This window comes from Neovison vison, chromosome 3 (assembly GCF_020171115.1).
Source record: "Neovison vison isolate M4711 chromosome 3, ASM_NN_V1, whole genome shotgun sequence".
Taxonomy (NCBI): Eukaryota; Metazoa; Chordata; class Mammalia; order Carnivora; family Mustelidae; genus Neogale; species Neogale vison.
The window spans coordinates 214,614,715-214,637,578 of record NC_058093.1 but is presented as its reverse complement, the minus strand read 5'-3'; the positions used below and the strand labels follow the sequence as shown (position 1 = coordinate 214,637,578).

Here is a 22,864-nt window from a genome sequence, read left to right as displayed (position 1 = left end):
CCCAAAGAAATAAAGTTAATGACTTGATTCACCACTAGTCCAGCAAACCAAGCTGATTGGTGTTGAGGGTAGTGGCACCAGGGAGATCTCAGGTGTGGCTCAGGTGATGTGATGTACCCATCTGTTACAATGAATTTATCAACTTAGTATTTGTGTAGTTATGCTCTGTGTGTGCTTGCAATTATGATAGCTCCTTTCATGCCTTCTGAGATTTGGGACCAGGGCCAAACATCTAACACAGGTTTTGCACTTTTACATGGAACACTAGTGACAGTGGTGAGCAAGGGTGGCTTGAGAGTAGAGAAGTAGCAGAAGGAATAGAGGAGAGCTGTATAAATCTGTGGTGGGAAAAGCCTTTTTAAAATATGTGGGGAAGGGGCACCTGGGTGGTTCATTCGGCTAAGTGTCCAGCTCTTAATCTCAGCTCGGGTCTCAATCTCAGGGTTTTGAGTTCAAGCCCTGCATCAGCTCCATGCTAGGTGGAGCCTCCTTAAAAAAAAAGTTAAGGAATACTTGGAAGCCATAAAGGAAAGTCTATATTTGACTGTGTATGATTGAAATTTTGAGTTCAGCAAAACAAAAGTACCATAAGTAAAGGACATTGGGAGAAATTTTGGTAACACATATCAAATATATGAGGAGATTATATACATCGATGATACTAGGATAATCCATTCCCTAAAAAAAGTGTTTGAATAGATAATTAGAAAAGGTGAAAAAAGATGCTCGATTTCACTAAAAAAGCGAAGAAACTCAAAACAAAATGCCGATTTTCACAGCAGGTGTGGAAAGTAAAAAAGGCTGATAGTGTAGCAGAGGAGAAAAGGGCCCCCTCGTGTACTGTTTGAAGGAGTATAGATTACTACATCCTTTTTGGGATATTGATCAAAATTTAAAGTGTAACAGTACTTTAGTAATCCACTTCCAGAAATCTGTTCTTTAGAAACATGCTTGTAAGTTTGCAAATGTAAACTTAGATATGTATGTTGCAGAATTGCTGCTTTATCACAAATACTTGGAAACTACCTGTACTTTGATCAGTTGCGATCTAATTAATAGCCCATATGCACAGTGCATCCTTGCTATGACTGCCATGTCACCAGTGAGGACAAACTAGGCAGCTCTGTATGTATGGCATAAAGTGCCGTAGACAGGATAAAGCAGGTAATCGTTCAGTTGTGTATGAGCCAAGTGTATTACTTCTGTAATCAAAATCATAAACATTTTAAATACGGCATTACACTGAAATGTAATGTGGCCAGGCATAGTGATGGCCCTTAAGAAATACTGATTTCAGTGTATCCTGTGTAACAAATTTTATTATATGGTAACTTCTCAAAAAAAGTTCTACTCTTGAGCTGGAACCTTCTAATGGATAAACCTGGATCCTGTTGATAGTTTTGAATGGTCCTTCCTTCTTCCACTTCTAGAAATGTGTCTTCAGGTAATATCTGAACAGTTGTGAAGAGACCCTCACTGTGTTGATGACAAAAATCATAGCACCATTCTGTTTGTTAGTAGGAGGTTGCTAAAATAAATCCTTTAGCCAGCTAATGGAATACTAACATAGCCATCAGATAGTGCTGCATATCTGTATTTGTTTTTTTTTTTTAATCAAAATCTAAAAAAGATTTTATTTATTTATTTGACCGAGATCACAAGTAGGCAGAGAGGCAGGCAGAGACAGAGAGAGGGGGAAGCAGGCTCCCTGCTGAGCAGAGAGCCCTATGCAGGGCTCTATCCCAGGACCCTGAGACCATGACCTGAGCCGAAGGCAGAGGCTTTAACCCACTGAGCCATCTAGGCGCCCCTGTATTTGTTGATAGATGTGCATTATTTACTGCTTAGTGGAAAGGCTTATGAAGAAGTATGAGTACTATAATCCCATTTTAAGAAAAATATTCACATATGCCAAGTCTGGAAGGATATATGGCAAATGTAAATAATGAGTAACCTTACTTATTTTATTTTGTAAGGGTTTATTTTAGGGTGCCTGTGTGGCTCAGAGGTTTAAGCCTCTGCCTTCGGGTCAGGTCATAATCTCAGGGTCTTGGGATCGAGCCCCGCATCGGGCTCTCTGCTCAGCAGGGAGCCTGCTTCCTCCCCTCTCTCTGCCTGCTTCTCTGCCTGCTTGTGATCTCTGTCTGTCAAATAAATAAATAAAATCTTTAAAAAAAAATAAATAAAGGTTTATTTTAGAGAGAAAGAAGGTGAGCATGTGAGTGGGGGTGGGTAGGGGCAGAGGGAGAAAAGCTGACTCCTCACTGAATGTGGAGCCTGGGTGCAGGACTTGATCCCACAAACCCAAGATCATGACATGAGCCAAAACCAAGAGTCAGACACTCAGCCAGCTGAGCCACCCAGGCAACCCATGAGAAATCTTATTTTTGCAACCCTTTTCTGTTTCCTGGATTTTTGCTGAACATGCATTACTTTTTATAATCAAAGGGGAAAAGTTCTACCTACTTTTGGGGGGGATGGGAAATAAAAACGAATAAAGAAAAATAAAAGTAGTAAATGGTTCATTTGAAGCTCATCTGTGTCCTCTTTCAGCGTCAGGAGTTCTGGTTTGGAGATAACGCTAGAGCTGTGGCTTGATGGCTGAATGTACTGCCCATCTTCCCTAACGTGGCCCTAAGGCATGGTATTTTAACTGATGGTATACACTTGTCCTTTCCCTTCCTCTAGAAATTGCACGTGATGTTAGTTGAAAGCACTTGATAGGATGTAAGGGTCTGACAGCACTGAGCTATCAGTACCCTGAGAGTTTTCTTATATTTAGAGGGCAGGAAAGGTTGCTTGTGAACTTTCATTGATTTTATACCCCCCCCCCCGGAGTCATAGGTTGAATCTGTCTTATGGTAGCTGTGCTCATGGTAGGTAACATCTGCATGTGTGATGGGCATATAACTGGGCCAGAATGAAGACCCGGTTGGTGGTTCCTTCCCTGTCAGGGATGAGAGGTCTTAGTAGGGAAGAGATTGTGAACCCCATTATTAAATGGGGAGGGCAGTGCCCAGAACTATTCAGAGCAAAGTTGGTCTAATGCCAATGAGAATAGCAGTTTACCTGATTTCTAGAATAAAAATGACTTTGTAAAGTTGAGTTATAATTTGTAATTAAAAATGAGATTGTAGTACTTCTTCTGTTCTTGATAGAATGTAATGTTGCTTTTGAGTTGAAGACAGTAGATGGCAGTGTCCCCCATACTAGAAGAACTTCGGAGGAGGAATTTCTAGTGCATTTAGCACGTTTAGTGGCCCCGGACTTGACAACTAACAGTGCCCTTTTGTGTGACCATTAATTGGGCCAGATGGCAGTTTTGTTAAGCTGGTCTTCAAAACAAGAGCATAGATACAGAGTCCTTTGGTTTCCGAGGAGAAAAGCCTATTAACATTTTTAATACTTTATGTTACAAAGCAAAAATAGTTATGATTCATGAAGTTTAAGTCAAATTCCCTAGAGACCCTTATAGTGAATTTTATTCTGTCTAAATATGTCCACTGGCTGCCAGCTTCCTTTCCTTTCTGTTTAAAAGGTTTAATAAGACACAACAATAATTAATATGTAGTGCTGAGTGTGGAAGAATGCCCCCCCCTTTTAAGGATTTTATTTATTTATTAGACAGAGATCACAAGAAGGCAGAGAGGCAGGCAGAGAGGGAGAGAGGAGGAAGCAGGCTCCCCGCTGAGCACGGAGCCCGATGCGGGGCTCAATCCCAGGACCCTGAGATCATGACCTGAGCTGAAGGCAGAGGCTTTAAACCACTGAGCCACCAGGCGCCCCGGAAGAATGCCCTTTTAAGAGTAGTGATGATGTGGCCACGAATGTGGAGTTTGGGAAAGATAAAAGAGTAAGAGCCAAAGAAATGAATGAAATCTTGGATTTTATGATCAGTCTAAGATGGTCAGATGGCTTATAAATGTTAACTGAGAATTAAGATGCACCAGATGTTAAAGGTGAGCAGTAGTTAGATTTGCTGTCATTTGTCTTATGTGAATTATAATCTGAAGATTCGTAGATATATCTTTTGTGACCAGAAAAAATGGAAAACAGTTTTCAGCTGAGGAGGAGAAATTCACTTTTTTTTTTTTTCCCCCAAAGATTTTATTTATTTGTCAGAGAGAGAGAGAGAGCGAGCACAGGCAAACAGAGGCAGAGGGAGAAGCAGGCTCCCTGCGGAGCAAGGAGCCCGATGTGGGACTCGATCCCAGAATGCTGGGATCATGACCTGAGCCGAAGGCAGCTGCTTAACCAACTGAGCCACCCAGGCGTCCCGAGAAACTCACTTTTTTCCCCTATTTTCATTATAAAACTTTTTGCATTGATTTGTTTTTAATTTTTAAAAAGGTTTTATTTATTCATTTGACAGAGAGAGGGTGAGCGTGCAAGAGAGCACAAGCAGGTGGAGTAGCAGAAGGAGAGGGAGAAGCAGGCTCCCTGCCATGTAGGGAGCCCAACATAGGGCTTGATCCCAGGACCCTGGGATCATGACCTAAGCCTAAGGCAGACGCTTAACTGACTGAGCCACCCAAGCACCCTCCAAATTTTTACATTTAAATATAGTGTAAATGAAAGGTGTAACTCGTAGTGTTCCCAATACTAAAAATATTTTATCTTCTGTCCTTATTTACGTCTGATAGTATCACCAAGACCTTGAATTCGGCTGTACGTAGGTCATGTGGGAGCCGATGATCCATGCTAGTTTGAGTCATCTTTGCCTCCAGAGATACGGATCAGGGTATTGGACTCACTCACTGGTGTCCACTTTGCTCTTAATCAAATTGAATGGCCCTTTCAGTTTTCAGGTTAAATGAGGTCAGAAGTAGCTCTATAGAGATAGACTTTTAAAGTCTAATCCTTTTCATATGAAAGCATCCTCTTTTCTGTCTGTAGGTAAGGACTGTATTTTCTTTCCCTTTCCTTTATATCTTAAGCATCTAGAAAAAAGCCTGGTACAAAGAGGGTACTTAATGAGGTACTCATTGAGTTAATTTTGAATTTTGTATCCTTATTTCAGAGACCCCCAACTTTGTTGAACAATTTTGTGTTGAATGGGAGAGAATTAACTACTGGCTTCCAAAATTGGCCAGGTTTTCCCCCATGTTTTATCTCATTTATTTTTTATTCAGCTTTAGAAAACATATTGTCATTATATATTTACAATAATTATTACACATATATAATACTGGGGGTGCCTTGGCTCAGTTGGTTATACATCCAACTCTTGGTTTCAGCTCAAGTCATCATCTCATGGTTGTGATACTGAGCCCTGTGTTGGGCTCCGTGCTGAACGTGGAGGCTGCTTAAGATTCTCTCTCTCCCTTTGCCCCTTGCCCCTCCCTGCCTTGCTCATGCACTCTCTCTAAAAAAAAAAGAAAAGAAAAGAAGAAAGAAAGAAAAATTTTAAAAATCAAAAAAGTAAAAATATCTGAACACAGATGTATCAGTGTTGAATTAAAGGTTTCATGTCACAGGGGTCTACAGCAGAGCAGGTTCCTAATGGAACTGAGAGGAGGAAGATGAACAGTTTAAGAAAAGACAGTAGCACACTCCTACTTTAGGGTGTTGATTAAAAGTTAATATTTTATGAACTTAGGGAAGATTTTTGTAAGCTTTATGAGAGAGGGCGTGAGTGGGGGACGGGCACAAGGAGAGGCAGAGAAGCAGACTCCCTGCTGAGTGTGGAGCAACTTAGAGTCCATCTCATGACCTGAGTTGAGATCAAGAGTTGGTCGCTCAACTGACTGAGGCACCCAGGTGCCCCAGGAAGATTTAATTTGGAAAAGATTTTATTTTTAAGTGATCTTAAACCCAACATGGAGCTTGGGCCCACAATCCCAAGATCAAGCATCTCATGCCAGCAAAGCACCTAAGATTGTTTTTTTTAAAGATTCTGTTTTTGAGTGGTCTCTACACTCAACTCTAAGATTAAGAATTTTGTGCTCTACTGACAGCCAGCCAGGGGCTCTTTAAGGACTACTTTTTTGATTACACATGACCCCTCACACAGCTGTTCACTATGCCTGGGTTCCTACTACTAAGTAAGTGTAAGGAATAGGAGGGAATGTTTACTCAGAAACACCAATGTCTATAGCAGTGATGTCCTTGATGATAAAGAGTTTAATTCTGTAAATGGAATATTTTTTTAAAATCTTAGGTTCTGATTTGAGTATTGTTTTCTCTTGTTCCCTCCATTAGCCTGCATATTTATACATTTATTCCATTTTACAGCCCTACCATGTGTCAGGTATTGGAGCTGTGAAGTCACCACATAGTACCTGACTTTGAAGTGTTTCCAGTCTAGTGGTAGAGACAGATATATAAAGAAATGTAACAGGATTGGCCATAGTAGTCACAGGCAGAGTTGGAACACAGAAAGGATAGGGCTCTCCTGGAGTGGAGGGTGGCAGGTAAAGTCATGGAATTTGTCACCAGATGTCAGTGCTTTTTTTGATGCTTCAGCCATGAGAAAGTGCTCAGTCCCTGAGCTGTCAAAGTAATCAGCTATGCTAGATTTACTGGGTGGCGGTTTCCAGTGGGCCACCTCCTAAGCCATTTCCTCTTAAGCATGGACTTTTGAGCAGAACCTTCAAGTAGAATATGACTTCCTATACATTTCTGGTTCCAGGGACACTGGGCTTGACTTTGCCTTCATGTTTGCATTCCCACTCTATCTAGAATGGTACTTTGGATGTAAGTGGTACTCATTAAATGTTTACAGTGAAAGTGAAATTGTTTGAGGAAAACTCATATTATGTAAGAAATGATTTGAGGAGTTTTTTTTTTGTTAATATTTTATTTATTTATTTGACAGAGAGAGATCACAAGTAGGCAGAGAGGCAGGCAGAGAGTGAGAGAGAGAGAGGGAAGCAGGCTCCCTGCTGAGCAGAGAGCCCGATGCAGGCAGGGCTCGATTCCAGGACCCTGAGATCATGACCCGAGCCGAAGGCAGCGGCTTAACCCACTGAGCCACCCAGGCGCCCCGATTTGAGGAGTTTTTATTTATTTTATGAATATATCATTATTTTATAAAAAGACTTTCCGTAAAAGTAATGTAAATAGCAGCTCCCAAGGGTAATTAATTAAATTTGTAAAAATTTTGCTAATTCACCACTTTTCTGGAATTTATTGCAGTGTGTAAAATAAGTTATGCTTTCATAAAGAGTTTAGTTTAATAACCCCTTTGATTAAAAGTTCACACTTTAATAGTAGTCAGTGATATTTTGATTGGTTATGAGCCAACAGTGTGTTTCCAACAATTGATTTTACTTAACTTTTTGTTTCAGAATTAAGACCCTGAGGAAGGAAGCAATCCAGAAATTGTGATTTAAGCTTTGATATTTTCCTTAGGAAAGTAGTATTGGTTAATACTTGGATTGAACATTCTTTTTTTGTTTTAGAGTTTTGTATTACAAATAAGAAGTCTTTGGGTAGGATGACCTTTCTTTTCAATGTCATATTTAAATACCTCCCTTTATATTATAACTTGGAACACAGCTTTAAGAATATATATTTAAGGGACGCCTGGGTGGCTCAGTTGGTTGGACGACTGCCTTCGGCTCAGGGCGTGATCCTGGAGTCCCGGGATCGAGTCCCGCATCAGGCTCCCAGCTCCATGGGGAGTCTGCTTCGCTCTCTGACCTTCTCCTCGCTCATGCTCTCTCTCACTCTCTCTCTCTCTCAAATAATAAATAAATAAAAAATCTTAAAAAAAAAAAAAAAAAAAGAATATATATTTAAACTTCTGTGCTCTTTTCAGATACGGTTAAAAAACTCCAGGACCAGAAACATGACATGGAAAGAGAAATCAAGACACTCCATAGGAGACTTCGGGTAGGATAAATCCTCATGATTATCTCATTAGAATACCTAGGTTTCTGAAACTTGAGGACAGTGTAGTCCTTGATCGTTGTTAGCATTCGTCTTAAGCTTCAGATTCAGTTAAAATACTGATCCTCCTGCCTGTTGGGCAGAAAGCAACTGCCATCATTTCAAGTTGGGATTAGTGCTGGATTCTGGATAGAAGAATCTTCTAGTAATTTATGAGTGGTAGTTTTAAAAAGATGGATTTAGGAAGCAAGTATTATATTTTGGAAAGAAAAATTATTTGCTCTTGATTAGTAAGTGTCCCAAACCAAGCTGTTTTCATCTGAGTTTTCTGTCTAGTGTGGATTTGATCAGCTTGCTGACAGCAGTGCCAGTCTGCTGCAGAGGTGGGGTAAGCTCATCTCTTAGTTTGGGTCATGCCTCAGTTACTCAGGCTATATTCACAGTGTCAGAAAATGGCTCTGTTGGGGGATGGGTGCTGGGCCGGGGATTGGGCAGCTGTGGCTCTGGTGGAGGCAACGCCCTGGGGAGACTTGCCCACCTAGCCACGCCCACATCCTCCATGGCTGTGGGAAGCAGCAGACGGTACAGTTCTTGGCTCTTCTCTTTGTATGACTTTGTCTGCCTAGTTTGAGTTTAGTGTTTTTCATCGGACTTCCTCTTCCTTTTCCTTGACTTTTGGTTTTTTTTTCCTGTTAGTTTTTGATGTCAAGATATTTATAGATATTCCCTGTAAAATCTTTCCGTATGGTTAACACACCATTATCTACTTTTCAGAGGTAAAGTGCTGTAAATTTTGAACGATGTGTTTATTTTCATAAGACTAAAAACTTGCATAAGGAAGGGAGACTTGATACTATTGTCATTAATATTGATTAAGCACTCTGGTGCTCGATGCCTAGCAGACAGAGTAACTAGAAAGTCTTTTCCTCATTAAGTACAAGTTCACTACTAATAATTGTATTACCTGTTACCTGTTAGAAATTATAATAGTAGTTATCTGAGATTTAAAAGAAATTAATCATCATTTGGGACAGTGCATTATAGTCCAGTCATAAATACACTTTATTATTTTTAAGTAAGTATTTTTGCTTTCTTTTGGAAATAAAAATTTAGTTTTTTAACGTAGGAAGAATCTGCGGAATGGCGGCAATTTCAAGCTGATCTCCAGACTGCTGTGGTCATTGCAAATGACATTAAATCTGAGGCCCAAGAGGAGATTGGCGATCTGAAGCGCCGGTTACATGAGGCTCAAGAAAAAAATGAGAAACTCACAAAAGAACTGGAGGAGATAAAGTCACGCAAGTATGTTTTGAGAAACCAGTTTTAATAGAGAACACTTCAGTCCCAATTTTGTGATGTAGTATCATGGAAAGAATAAGTGTGGATCCTAGTGGAAGTTACTCAACTTTTCTGGCCCATTTTATGATACCTGCAAAATAGTACATTCTATATGATCTGTCAGAGTTGTTATCAGTATCTATAATTAATAGTTCCGGGGGGGCCAGAATGGTCCCTGGCACAAAGTACCTTCTAGTTCTCTTCTTTCCTGTATCTCTACACTCCAGCCCTGTTACTTTGCTTTAGATTAATAGCCTCTGATTAAGGATGTGTACTATGGAATTACACATCCTGTCCACTTCTGCTTCTTACTAGCTGTGTGATCTTGGTCAGGGCCCTTAACTTCCCTAAGCCTCAGTTTGCTCATCTTTAAGATGGAGGCAGTCCTATCTGCTTTACAGTGTTGCTGGAAGGCTGAAAGGAGATCTGCCTGCCCAGTAGCCAGGGCGATGATGAGTATACTTTATTTTATTTTTTTTAAGATTTTATTTATTTGCTGGAGAGAAAGAGAGAGGGAAAGCACAGAGGGAGAGTGAGAGGGAGAAGCACACTCCCTACTGAGCAGGGAGCCCAGTGTGGGGCTTGATCCCAGGACCCCGGATTAGATATTTAACCAACTGAACCACCGAGGCACCCCTACCTTAATAACTAATGTTATTATTAGAGACCCAAGTAAAGAGTGCAAAGTGAGTTTTTCTCTTTCACTCTCTTGAGGAGGTTTCACTTATAACCACCTTAATCTCCATAGTAGTATTTTTTTTCCCCATTAACATAGAGATCATTGGAAACCAGTGTAGTGCTTTAGATGAGATGCCATTTGTGATGTGTTTTGAGTTCTCAGTGAGATTCCATCTAATGGGTAGGGGGGAATAGTTTTTATGTTTGAGGTTATTAAGAATTTGATTATCCAGGGACGCTTAGCTGGCTCAGTCAGTAGAGCATATGACTTGATCTTGGGGTCATGAGTTTGAGCCCCAAGTTGGGCATAGAGTTTACTTTATAAAAAGAGTATTTGGGGGGGCGCCTGGGTGGCTCAGTGGGTTAAGCTGCTGCCTTCGGCTCAGGTCATGATCCCAGGGTTCTGGCATCAAGGGGGGGTCTCTGCTTGGCTGGGAGCCTGCTTCCCCCCTCCCCGCTTGCATCTCTGCCTACTTGTGATCTTGTGTCTGTCAAATAAATAAATCAAATCTTTAAAAAAAAAAAAAAAAGTATTTGGGGCTCAGTGGGTTAAAGCCTCTGCCTTTGGCTAAGGTCATGATCCCAGAGTCCTGGGATCGAGCCCTGCATTGGGCTCTCTGCTCAGCAGGGAGCCTGCTTCCCTTCCTCTCTCTCTGCCTGCCTCTTTGCCTACTTGTGATCTGTCAAATAAATAAATAAAATCTTAAAAAAAAAAAGAATTTGATTTTTAATTACTTTGATTTTTAGGTAGACCTAGGAAAAAATTTAGAAAAATATTTATGGGGTGCCTGGGTGACACAGTTGGTTAGGCGTCCGACTCTTTTTTATTTTTTAATTAATTAATTAATTTGACGAGAGAGATCACAAGTAGGCAGAGCAGCAGGCAGAGAGAGAGGGGGAAGCAGGCTTCCCTCTTAATAGAGCCTAATGCGGGGCTCTATCCCAGGACCTTGAGATTATGACCTGAGCAGAAGGCAGAGGCCTAACCCACTGAGTGCACCAGGCATCTCCCTCCCCCCGACTCGATCTCATTTCAGGTCTTGATCTCAGAGTTGTGAGTTCAAGCCCCTTGGGTTCCATGCCGCCTGGAGCCTACTTAAACAAAACAAAACAAAACAGGATATTCTCGAAAACCTATCTTGTTTCATTGTTGCTTATCTCCAATGAATGGCCCAGAGAAAAGTCATATTACTAAACCATTTTTCTTTGGCTTCCTTAAGCAGAACATATTATTTATTTATTTGACAGACAGAGATCACAAGTAGGCAGAGAGGCAGGCGCAGAGAGAGAGAGAGAGAGGAGGAAGCAGGCTCCCTGCAGAAAAGAGAGCCCTATGCAGGGCTCGATCCCAGGATCCTGGGATCATGACCTGAGCCGAGGGCAGAGGCTTTAGCCCACTGAGCTACCCAGATGCCCCTGATATTTGGTATACTTTTTTGGTATACTGTTAAAGAAATGTTTTATTCCTTCCTTTTTTTTTTTTTTTTTAAAGATTTATTTATTTATTTAGGAAAAAGAGAGTGCGTGTGACAGGGAGGGGCAGAGGGAGAGGCAGAAATAATCTCATGCAGACTTTTTGCTGAGTGTGGGAGCCCAACAGGTAGCTAGATCTCAGGACCCTGAGATCACAACCTGAGCCAATAGCAAGAGTTGGATGCTTAACTGACTGACCACCCAGGCATCCCTGAAAATTTTCATTCTGAAGTTAACCTGAGTGACTGAAATTCTGCTCTTGAAGAATCATTCCATCAGGTCCTAAAGATATCCTCAGTGAAGCAGTAAATTAATTTTACTAAATCTCCGCCCTTGAGTATATACTCTGTTTAACATTCCATGTGATAAATGGGAAGTATACATAAAGCACTTTCGCTATGTCTGCTGTATACTCAAGTATGAGGTTGTCTCAAGGAAAGTGCTCTGTGATTGTTAAGAAAAAAAACAGCTCACGCTAAAATAAACTATTCAGAGTTTGGTATTTGGTGGATGTCCCTTGGAAATGAATTAAGAGAGACTGTCACTGTCACTTAAAGGGAAACAACTGACTGTATTTGTTGCTGGTGCCAAAATGTGGAAATTCGAGTAAATGTTAGGATTTTAGGAAATTTGTATTTGCCATCACAAGCTTGGCAGCTTCCCGTATTTAAAGAGTTTCCTGATGAGATCATTGCTGATATTAACAAATGTGACTTTTAAATAATAAATCCTATAATGACAGATGTCATCATTTGGAAAATTCATGTAATTCAGTGAACCAGTGTTTTCTGTATGACCAGTGCAGTCACATACGGGTAAAAGATCCATTTAAAGTATAAGATAGACTAGAGTACTTTTAATGTACAGAGTAGGAGAAGTTTATTCACATGGTTTCAAATTGCACATCGCAACAAACTTTTAAGTAACTACCACTTACTACATTTTGGTATAGTATCAAGGAAAAACAGCCTTGGTTGTCTAAAAAGGCACAATTACCTATTTCACATCATAAAAGTAATCTTTTCTTTTTCAACTACTACATATCTCTGAGCCCTGTTTTTCTTATGTCACAATAGATTGAATACAGAAGAAGAAATGAGACTCTAATAGTATATTCTGTTAAGCCAGACATTAAAGAGATACACAAAAATGTAAAAACACTGCTATTCTTCATCCTCTTGTTCCTCCTCCTCCTCTGCCTCTTCCTCCTCTTCTTCCATTTTTTGGTTTTGGAAAATGGTTGTTTCTTATAAAAGTATGTTGTATTGTTAAGTCCTGGGTTTGTTTTTATTTTTAGATGAATTAAGTATTTTAAATATATCTTAGTTTAAATTTCCATTATGATAAATGTCAATAGATATAAGCCACATAAAGAAAAGCTCTTTGGGATCTTCAGTAATTTTTTTGTTGTTGTTGTTGTTTTTTGTTTTTTTAAAAGATTTTATTTAATTATTTGACAGAGAGAGATCACAAGTATGCAGAGAGGCAGGCAGAGAGAGAGAGGGGGAAGCAGGCTCCCTGCTGAGCAGAGAGCCCGATGTGGGGCTCGATCCCAGGACCCTGGGATCATGACCTGAGCCGAAAGCAGAGGCTTTAACCCACTGAGCCACCCAGGTGCCCCGTCTTCAGTAATTTTTAAGAGTGGAAAGAGGGGGCCCAGGTCTGGGTGTCTTGGGCAGTTAAGTGTCTGCCTTCGGCTCTGGTCATGATCCCAGGGTCTTGGGATAGAGCCCCACTTTGGACTCCCTGCTCAGTGGGGAGTCTGCTTCTCCCTCTCCCTGTGCCCCTGCTCATACTCTAACTCTTGCTCACTCTCAAATAAATAAATAAATCTTTAAAAAAAAAAAAAAAGAGTGGAAAGGGACTCCAAAAAAGGTTTGATAATCACTATTACAGTTTATTTGTTTAAACTTCTGAACATGATGGGGCGCCCGAGTGGCAATTAAGCGTATGCCTTTGGCTAAGGTCATGATACCTGGATCCTGGGATTGAGTCCCGCATCGTGCTTCCTGCTTAGCAAGGAGTCTGCTTCTCCCTCTCCCTCTGCCTCTCTCCCCGGCTTGTACACCACATTCTCTCTCAAGTAAATAAAATCTTTTAAAAATAAAAGTGTGAACATGAGACCCTGTGATACATCTGGAGGAAAACAACTGTCAGAAGATGTCAGAAGAGTAAAATAGCTACCAGATTTTCCCAAGGACTGGCTTAATTTTTGTCTACCTGTAAACTTATTTGATGGTTATATGAAAGGTGCAAACTCTGCAATGAAATCTCATTCCAGATGAAAACTTCTGTATTAGCTCAGTGAATTAGAGCTAGCCAGAAATAAAATGTTACTGATTTTTTTAGATGAATCATGATCCACTGAGCATCTCAGAGACTCATGTACTAATAGCGCCCAGGTTTTGTTTTGTTTTTTTCTTTGTAGAAATTCTATTTGGATACTACAGAAGGTTTGTTTTAAAGAATATGAACTTTGGGGGCGCCTGGGTGGCTCAGTGGGTTAAAGCCTCTGCCTTCGGCTCAGGTCATGATCCCAGGGTCTTGGGATCGAGCCCCACATCGGGCTCTCTGCTCAGCAGGGAGCCTGCTTCTTCCACTCTCTCTCTGCCCGCTTCTCTGTGATCTCCGTCTGTCAAATAAATAAATAAAATCTTTCAAAATAAATAAAATAGTATTTAAAAAAAAAGAATATGAACTTTGATTTCATTTCTTTTGTATTTTCCTGTTTGTGTATGGCATATTAGATAGGGCCAGTATAGATAACCCATATGTACTGGTGAATTCCCAGACTCCGAAAAGGAGGACAGAATCTCAAAATCCCAGTTCTGAATCCCAGTTCTGAATCAGGTTCTTTTTGACCAGCCCACTTTGCATTTTACTGCTAACTGATAACTGATGTTCTCACCTTACACTTACTCAGATGAAAATGGATTCTGTTGGTTACTTTTAAACATATTTAGTACAACCCAATATAAAAATTGTAATATTGTTTCCTGGAATTTACCAAACAAATGAGAATATTAGACTTGGTAATTTATTCAGCTCTACTGATACTGTCTTTTTTTGTTTTTTCTTTTTTTTTAAGATCTTATTTATTTATTTGACAGAGAGGGAGATCATAAATAGGCAGAGAGTCAGGCAGAGAGAGAGGGGGAAGCAGGGTCCCCACTAAGCAGAAAGCCTGATGCACGGCTCGATCCCAGGACTCCAAGACCATGACCTAGGCAGAAGGCAGAGGCTTAACCACTGAGCCACCCAGGTGCCCCGATACTGTCTTTTTTTAAAAGTGATACTTTTTAATGCTTTTCAGTAGGGAGGCAAAAATGTGTGTTTGCTAGTATGTGTGTAAAAAGGCCTGATTTCACTATTGTTTTCAGGCAAGAGGAGGAGCGAGGCCGGGTGTACAACTATATGAATGCTGTGGAGAGAGACTTGGCAGCCTTAAGGCAAGGGATGGGACTGAGTAGAAGGTCTTCAACTTCCTCCGAGCCAACCCCTACGGTGAAAACCCTCATCAAGTCCTTCGACAGTGCATCACAAGGTAATTTCTTAAATCCTATGCCAAGGGCAGGCTGTCGTCATTCACTTACTATCTGTTCTCTGGTCTGGTTTGATATTCTTTCCATCTTACTCTCTGAGCCTCATCAAATTCAATGTAGTATTACTGAACTAGTCTTACTATCAGGTGACTTTTAGCAGGGGAGTTGGGATCTGTTCAGCTTCAGAGATCTTGTTCTTAGACTTGGTGCCTTGCCCCTCAAAGAAATGTGTCTTCACATAGTCCTGATGCTCTGAGTGTGTTCTCTATGCCGAAAAACCTCCAGATGTATGAATTCAGCCCTTTCCCTTCGTCTGAACTCCTGTAGGTCTATAAATCCAAAGGCTTCCCTGATATTGACACTCAGGTATCTCCTAGACATGTTATGTCCAAAACTGCACTCTTGCCCCTGAGCTTCAGGCTTTCCCCTGTGTAAATGGCAGGACCATTCCACCCAATTACTTAAGCCAGAAATCCAAGAATCCTCCTTCTTCTTCTTCTTCTTTTTTTTTTTTTAAAGATTTTAGTTATTTATTTATTTGACAGAGAGAGAGAGAGAGAGAGAGAGATCACAAGTAGGCAGAGAGGTAGGCAGAGATAGAGGAAGAAGCAGGTTCCCCGCGGAGCAGAGAGCCCAATGCGGGGCTTGATCCCAGGACACTGGGATCACGACCTGAGCCGAAGGCAGAGCTTTAACCCACTGAGCCACCCAGGTGCCCAAGAATCCTCCTCCTTTGTTAAATTCTTGTTCTTTCTCACTTCCACATCTAATCCATTACCAGGTCATGTGGATCCAGCCTCCAGCATGCACATCTTTGCTCTATCTACTTCTCTCCATCTCTAGTGCATAATCAACTGCTAGTACAAGCCATCATCAGCTTCTAATTTCAGTGACTTCCTAATCAGCCTCTCTGTTTCATTTTGATAGAAAGGTCTTTTCTTGCTTAAAGTCCTTTAATTGCTTTATTGTAGTTAAAGTGAAATTCAGATCCCCAATGCCTGCGTGGCCTGACCCTGCCTTTCTCTTACCCCAGTTGAACCACTCTTCCTCTGTCCTCTCTATTCCTGCCACACTGGACTGCAGGTCCCAAAGCAGGCCAGGCTCCATATTGCACAGGCTCTTCTGTATCCGGAAGCTTATTCTTCCCTTCTTCAAGATGACTGGGTCCTTTTAATTTCTCTAACCCTCTCAGCTCTGGGAAGGGGAAAGAGATGTAGTTTAAAAAAAGAAGAAAAAAAAAAAACCTAAATGGCGGTGCTTGTCTGGCTCAGTTGGCATAGAATGTGACTCTCGATCCTGGGGTTGTGAGTCTGAGTCCCATGTTGGGTGTAGAGATTACTTTTAAAAAAAAAAAAAAGGAAAACTAGGAGGGCCCGAGTGGCTCAGTCGGTTAAGCATCTGCCTTCTGCCTTCGGTTCAGGTCATGATCCCAGAGGTCCTGGGATCAAGCCCTACAATGGGCTGTCCTCTCAGCAGCAAGTCTGCTTCTCCCTCTTTGATCTTTCTTGCTCTCTCTTTCAAATAAATAAATCTTTTTTTAAAAAATAAAAAAATAAAAGGGGGCACCTAGGTGGCTTAGTGGGTTAAAGCCTCTGCCTTCAGCTCGGGTCATGATCTCAGGGTCCTGGAATTGAGCCCCGTGTCGGGCTCTCTGCTCGGCAGGGAGCCTGCTTCCTCCTCTCTCTCTGCGTGCCTCTCTGCCTACTTGAGATCTCTGTCTGTCAAATAAATAAAATCTTAATAAAAAGAAATAGGGGCGCCTGGGTGGCTCAGTGGGTTAAAGCCTCTGCGTTCAGCTCAGGTCATGATCCCAGGGTCCTGGGATCGAGCCCCACATCGGGCTGTCTGCTCAGCAAGGAGCCTGCTTCCCTTCCTCTCTCTCATTCTCTGCCTGCCTCTCTGCCAACTTGTGATCTCTGTCTGTCAAATAAATAAATAAAATCTTAAAAAATAAAATAAAATAAAATCTTGAAAAAACAGAAGAGAAGAGCACCTGGGTAACGCAGTCAGTTAAGCATCCAGCTCTTGGGTTTGGCTCAGGGCATAATCTCAGTCAGGGTGGTGAGATCAAGCCCTGGGTTGGACCTTGTCCTCAGTGTGGAGTTGGCTTAAGACACTCTCCCTCTGCCTGCCCCCCCCACTCACCCATACTCTCTAAAATAAATAAATCTTAACAACAATAAAATAACTGCTTATAATGTGTCCTAAAACTTACATTTTCTTCTAAAAATTCTTTTAACTTCACAATAGGCTTTATTCTAATCCCTCTAATAATAATATTCTATAATCTATATTCTGTGAGTGTATGCAAATTAGTGTCCTTGACTTAAAATCAGAGCAAAAGTCACTTACATACTCACATTGTTGGTACAGATATTTTGGAGGGTAATGTCTTCCAATTTAAAATGCCATATTCATAGATCCTGAAGTTCTTAATATATAATACCGGCACATGTTTATAAATATATATAGATATAGGGACCCCTGAGTGGCTCTGTCGTTAAACATCTGCCCTCGGCTCAGGTCATGATCCCAGAGTCCTGGGATCGAGCGCCCCATCAGGCTCCCTGCTCATCTGGTCTCCCTCTCCTATTCCCCCTGCTTGTGTTTCCTTTCTTGCTATGTCTCTCTCTGTGAAATAATAAATAGAATCTTCAAAAAGAATGTATGTAGGTAGGTATAGATACAGATATAAACACATAGTTTTCAGTGTAGGATTGTTTGAAAAAAAGGGAAAACCTGGAAATTGCTTAAGAGCCCGTTAAAAGGATTAAGTCAGTTATGACCCATTAGTACAATAGAATGCTGTGCATTTTTAATAAGAATGAGGTAAATCTCAAAAGTACTTATGTTAAAATACACCGGCAATCCTTTATAGTAAGTTGCAGACCAGTATTTCATAGTGTGATCTCATTTTGTTTTTTTAAGTACATAGATTTTTGCATTAAAAGTGCAAGAAAGATGCACTTGGAACTATTGTTAGTGGCTACCTCTGGGTAATATGAGGAGCTAAGATGAAAGAAAGACTTACAAAAATCTGTACTTCTAAAACGAAATGATAATGGAATGTCTACACTAAATTAAAGTCATGAAGTTATTCAGAATATTGATGAAATGGGCCCTAATGCAAAAAAGATAAATCTGCTTCTGTACTGATCTTTTTTAAAAAGCAATATTTTACAATAAAATATATCTAAATGACTCCATATTGCACTGCCTAATTATATATGCAAAAGAAGTTAACAAAGTATTCAAATAACTTGTACATGAGTGTTCGTAATAGCACTACTCATAATAGCCAAAACATGGAAACAACTCAGCTATCCATCAGTTGATGAGTGGATAAATAGAATGTGGTCTCTACATCTGAAGGAATATTATTCAGCCATAGGAAGGAAGTACTAATACATACTACCATGTGAAAAATATGCTAAGTGAAAACAGGCAGACACAAAAGGTCATGGGTTTTAAGATTCTGTTTTTATGAAATGTGGAGAATAGCTAAGTCCATAGACACAGAAGGCAGTTTGTTGACAGTTGCCAGGGACTAGGGAAGAGATACATGGGGAGTAATTGCTTAATAGAGACTGGGACATTTTGGAACTAGGTAGAAGTGATGATGGCTGTGCAATATTGTGAATGTACTAAATACCTTTGAACTATACATTTTAAAATTATTTACTTTTTATTATGTGAATTTTTTTCAAAGATTTTATTTACTTATTTGAGAGAGAGAGTGCACAAAAGAGCACAAGTGGTGGAGAGGAAGAAGCAAGCCTCTCATCAAGCGGGGAGCCCAATGAGGGCTCCATCCCAGGACCAAGATACCACCCAAGCCAAAGGCAGCTGCTCAATTACTCAGCTACCTAGGTACCCCTATTAGGTGAATTAAAAAAAAGTTTTTTTTAATTTTAAGTAGGCTCCACACCTAAGACAGGGCTCGAATTCACAACCCAAAGATAAAGAGTAGCATCCTTTATGGACTGAACCAGCCAGGTTCCCCTATTATGTGAATTTTATCTCAGTAAAAGAATGCATCTAAAAATAGCAATTTAAATATAAGTACTTGGTTGCATGAAAAGGTCCACAATGATCTACTTTTTCATCCTTTCCTACTGTGTGATGTGCCTGATTTTATATATGTGTCCCATTTTGATTTTAATTTGGCTTCAAACAAATAACCTTTTTTTTTTTTAAAGATTTTGTTTATTTATTTGACACAGAAAGAGAGATCACAAGTAGGCAGAGAGCAGGTGGTGGGGGGGGAAGCAGGCTCCCTGCTGAGCAGAGAGCCCAATGAGGGGCTCGATCCTAGGACCCTGAGATCATGACCTGAGCTGAAAGCAGAGGCTTAACCCACTGGGCCACCCAGGTACCCCAAATAACCATTTTTTATGCACCCTCTACTAAACCTTGTATCAAGCCCAAGTATCTGGAAGTGAGTAAATTATGGATCCGACTTTTGAATAGTTCATTTTAGAGAGGGAGATTGACATGTAAGCGAATAATTAACAGATCTGTGCATTAAATGCAAACCAGAAAGTACTTGCAAAGAAAAGCTGAATGGGAGCCCAGTGTTCCTTTGTTTTTTGTTTGCTTTTGCTTTCCAGTGTGCCTTCATTGAATGCATATCCACTATGGGCCCAGCTTCTCACCTGGTGCAGTTACAGAAATATTCCTCTTGGGTTTTTTTAACTTGAATTGCAAATTGCATTGGCTCATGGAGTTCTTTAACTACCCAAGTTAATGAAATGGCAAAAATGAGATGACTGGCATAACCAGTTTGGGACTACTCTAGAGTACACAACTACTCTAGGGAACAGACAGTCTGCCTGATGGCAGGAGAAGCATCACCTGTTAGGCAGGACTGTGAGTGAGCGCCTCGGAGGTTAGGCCTCAGGACAGCTTCAGGGGAGCCAGAACATTGGGTAGCCTGAGGGATCCTTTAGGGGAGACCGGTTATAAAAGCTTCCACTCTACCATGATGCATTCAGTATTTATTTGTTTGTTTCTGTAGTACCAAACCCCTCTGCAGCCACAATTCCTCGCACGCCTTTGAGTCCGAGTCCGATGAAAACCCCTCCTGCCGCAGCTGTCTCACCCATGCAGGTAAGTGTCCGTGACCATAGAGACTGTGGGAGCCTCAGCATCTAAAAGTTTGTCCTCCTAAAAGTCATTTACACTTAGGTTATGGGGGTCAAATGACTTAACCTCGTGAAGAATGTAGTAGTTAGGATTGTAAAATAATGTAAATATCCTTAATTGAGATAAATTATGAAAACGTCCATTATGTTACTCTTTGGAAAGTAATAGTGCTAGCTAACAAGTACTGAGCACTTGCTGTGAATTCTACACTATTCCCCTGTGCTTTATCATGTGAATTCATGTAATTCTCACAACAGCCCTGTTGGGTACCAGGTACTATTCTTACCTCTAGTTTTCACACATGGAAACTGAGGCCTAGAAAAGTCCAGCAATTTGCTGAAGGTCATATAATGAAGTGGTGGAGTGGGGATTTGAACCTGAGCAGTGTGGGTTCAGGGACCATCTCTCTAAGTAGGATGTGTAGTTGGCATGTGTCAGCCTCTGCTACCTAACAAATCAAAGCTTAGTGGTTTAAAAGAGCAGTTGTATGATTTTCGCATTTGTGTGTTGAATAGGCAGCTTTGCTGGCTTTCTGTGGGCTTCCGTACCTGCACTTAGCCACAGGGTGGGCTGAGGCCTGGGCTTAGCAAGGTTGCCTGGGCCACTCTCTCCATGTGGCATTTCCTCTCAGGTTCCTTCATGGTGCGGGGTCTCAAGGTCCAACCAAATCCTAAGGCTGGCCCAGGTTCAGAGTTGGGGTTTCTGCAGAAGGTTCATTATGGGCTGTTTTTTTTAGCCATCTAGTACAAGGGCATTGCTGATCCATTATTGTTGCTGTTCCTGGCTGCTGTGGAAATGTAGGCCAGAAGCAAGGGAGATGGTTGTTATTCTGTAGTGCTCATTAGGCCTCTCACTGTACCCTTGTTGGTCAGCCGCTTTTGGAAATAGTGGCTGTGGTGGAGTTTTCCACATAAATTAGAGTAGCCAAAGGAAAACTGGCCATAAACCTAGTACCTAGTACCTAGTACCCTTTGATACAGGGGAGCCTTGGCCATACCTCTTCTGTAAAACTAGCATTTGTAAACATTTTATTTTTGAATTGAAACCTTTGTGCTTTGTTAATTATTGGCCATGCATTTTATGAGTGAATCTGTTGGGTTTTTTTGTTTTGTTTTGTTCTTACTTTCTCCTATGTGAGTACTCCTTCAGCATTTGTAATGTTGCAAATTAGTGGTGCTGCATTTCCATGTGTACAGAAGGTGTTAATGCTCTTAATTTACCATGAAGGCAAGGGAATTCCAATCATACTATAGATTGAATGCTTTTTATATGCTTTCTTACTACTCATACTTTTTCTGTAGACCTCAAGATGCAAAATACAAACTTCAAAAGAGGTGAAATTTCTTTACTATTTGTTGGTTGAAATTTAATATACAAAGCATGACTTTGGGGGCGCCTGGGTGGCTCAGTGTGTTAAGCTCTGCCTTCGGCTCAGGTCATGATCTCAGGGTCCTGGGATCGAGTCCTGCATTGGACTCTCTGCTCAGCAGGGAACCTGCTTCCTCCTCTCTCTCTGCCTGTCTCTCTGTCTACTTGTGATCTCTCTCTGTCAAATAAATAAATCAAATCTTTAAAAAAAAAAAAAAAAGCCTCTGCCTTCGGCTCAGGTCATGATCCCAGGGTCCTGGGATCAAGCCCCACGTCGGGCTCTCTGCTCAGCAGGGAGCCTGCTTCCTCCTCTCTCTGCCTGCCTCTCTGCCTACCTGTGATCTCTGTCAAATAAATAAATAAAATTAAAAAAAAAAAGGCATGACTTTGTAAGTCTTTATAAAGGTAGGAGGTGAAAAATTTCATCTCTATACCTTGATAGAAGTTAATATAAGTCACATTCAGTAGCTTTTTAGTACTCAGTTAACACAATACTTCTCAAATCTAATTGTGCATTAAAACCATGTGGGGAGGTTTTAAACACATAGATTCCCAGGCCTCATCCTAGTGAATGAGAATCTCTAGGGAATAGGGCCTAAGAGTGGGATTGTTAGTTTTTCAGAACTCCCTGAGTGGGAATTCTACTTCTGACTTTGAGGGAGTGACTGGCTGGATTACTTTGCCACTCCCAGCAACTCGAAAGCTGGACAAATTAAAGGAAGCAGTTATATTCAGACATGTACAGCAGGCAGCATGAGACTGTGGTCCTTAAATAAAAGTCCTGCTGGGCCCACACTTTTCCTGTTGGGAGGTTCCAGATGGTGGTTCAGGGGGGATGAAGTCAGATAGAGTCAGGAAGGGGGAACTAACTGAGTCTGAGGAGACAGAGATCCGTGTTCAGGGAGAATGAGAGTGCTGGAATTTGCAGGGCTGAGGACCTAGGAGGAGGGAGCTACCCAGAGGAAGGCCTCTGCAAAGGCATCCCTATGAGTCTTTGCCTGAATGCTAGTCTGCACAGGCACAGGGTGAACCCCCCACAAGGCTGAGTAAGAACAGATTCCCAGAACAGAAGAGTTACCAGGTAAACACTTCCCGTAGTTCACAGAGAGCAGGGAATCATTTGATTTCCAACTGGCCACCATGGAGAAATCTTGAAATACTTGGAGCATTCTGTAGAGACCCCTGAGGGCCACACCCTAAAGCAGAACTACGCTGCGGCTCTTGAGTAAGCACTATGCTACACCTGCCTTAAAAATAAACCTCAGAAGAGGAGGAGATCCATAAGTAACTGGGTCCTCAGCCTCTGAAGTGCTTCTTAGTGACTCTCAGAAGTCATGCACTTGTGGAATCTGCTCCTCTTGAGTGTTGGCTGGACATCTTGGCTCACTTCTGATGAATACAGTATGCAAAAGGGGTGGGATGTCACAAGGTAGGGTTATAAAAAGAGTATCTTCTGTCTTGAGGTTTCCTCTTGCTCTCTTAGATCT

The 22,864-nt window shown here is 41.2% G+C and overlaps 1 protein-coding gene across 3 annotated transcripts in view; it reads left to right on the top strand.

The window, feature by feature from the left end:
- The window catches only part of SPECC1L (sperm antigen with calponin homology and coiled-coil domains 1 like), a 142,581-nt gene that overhangs the window by 62,774 nt on the left and 56,943 nt on the right, over positions 1-22,864 (top strand). For all 3 annotated transcript variants that reach the window (XM_044243829.1, XM_044243830.1, XM_044243828.1), the window contains exons 6-9: positions 7,763-7,836; positions 8,960-9,135; positions 14,703-14,866; positions 19,882-19,973. In XM_044243829.1, coding sequence (XP_044099764.1) covers positions 7,763-7,836; positions 8,960-9,135; positions 14,703-14,866; positions 19,882-19,973 — 506 coding nt within the window. The remainder of the gene's footprint in view (positions 1-7,762; positions 7,837-8,959; positions 9,136-14,702; positions 14,867-19,881; positions 19,974-22,864) is intronic.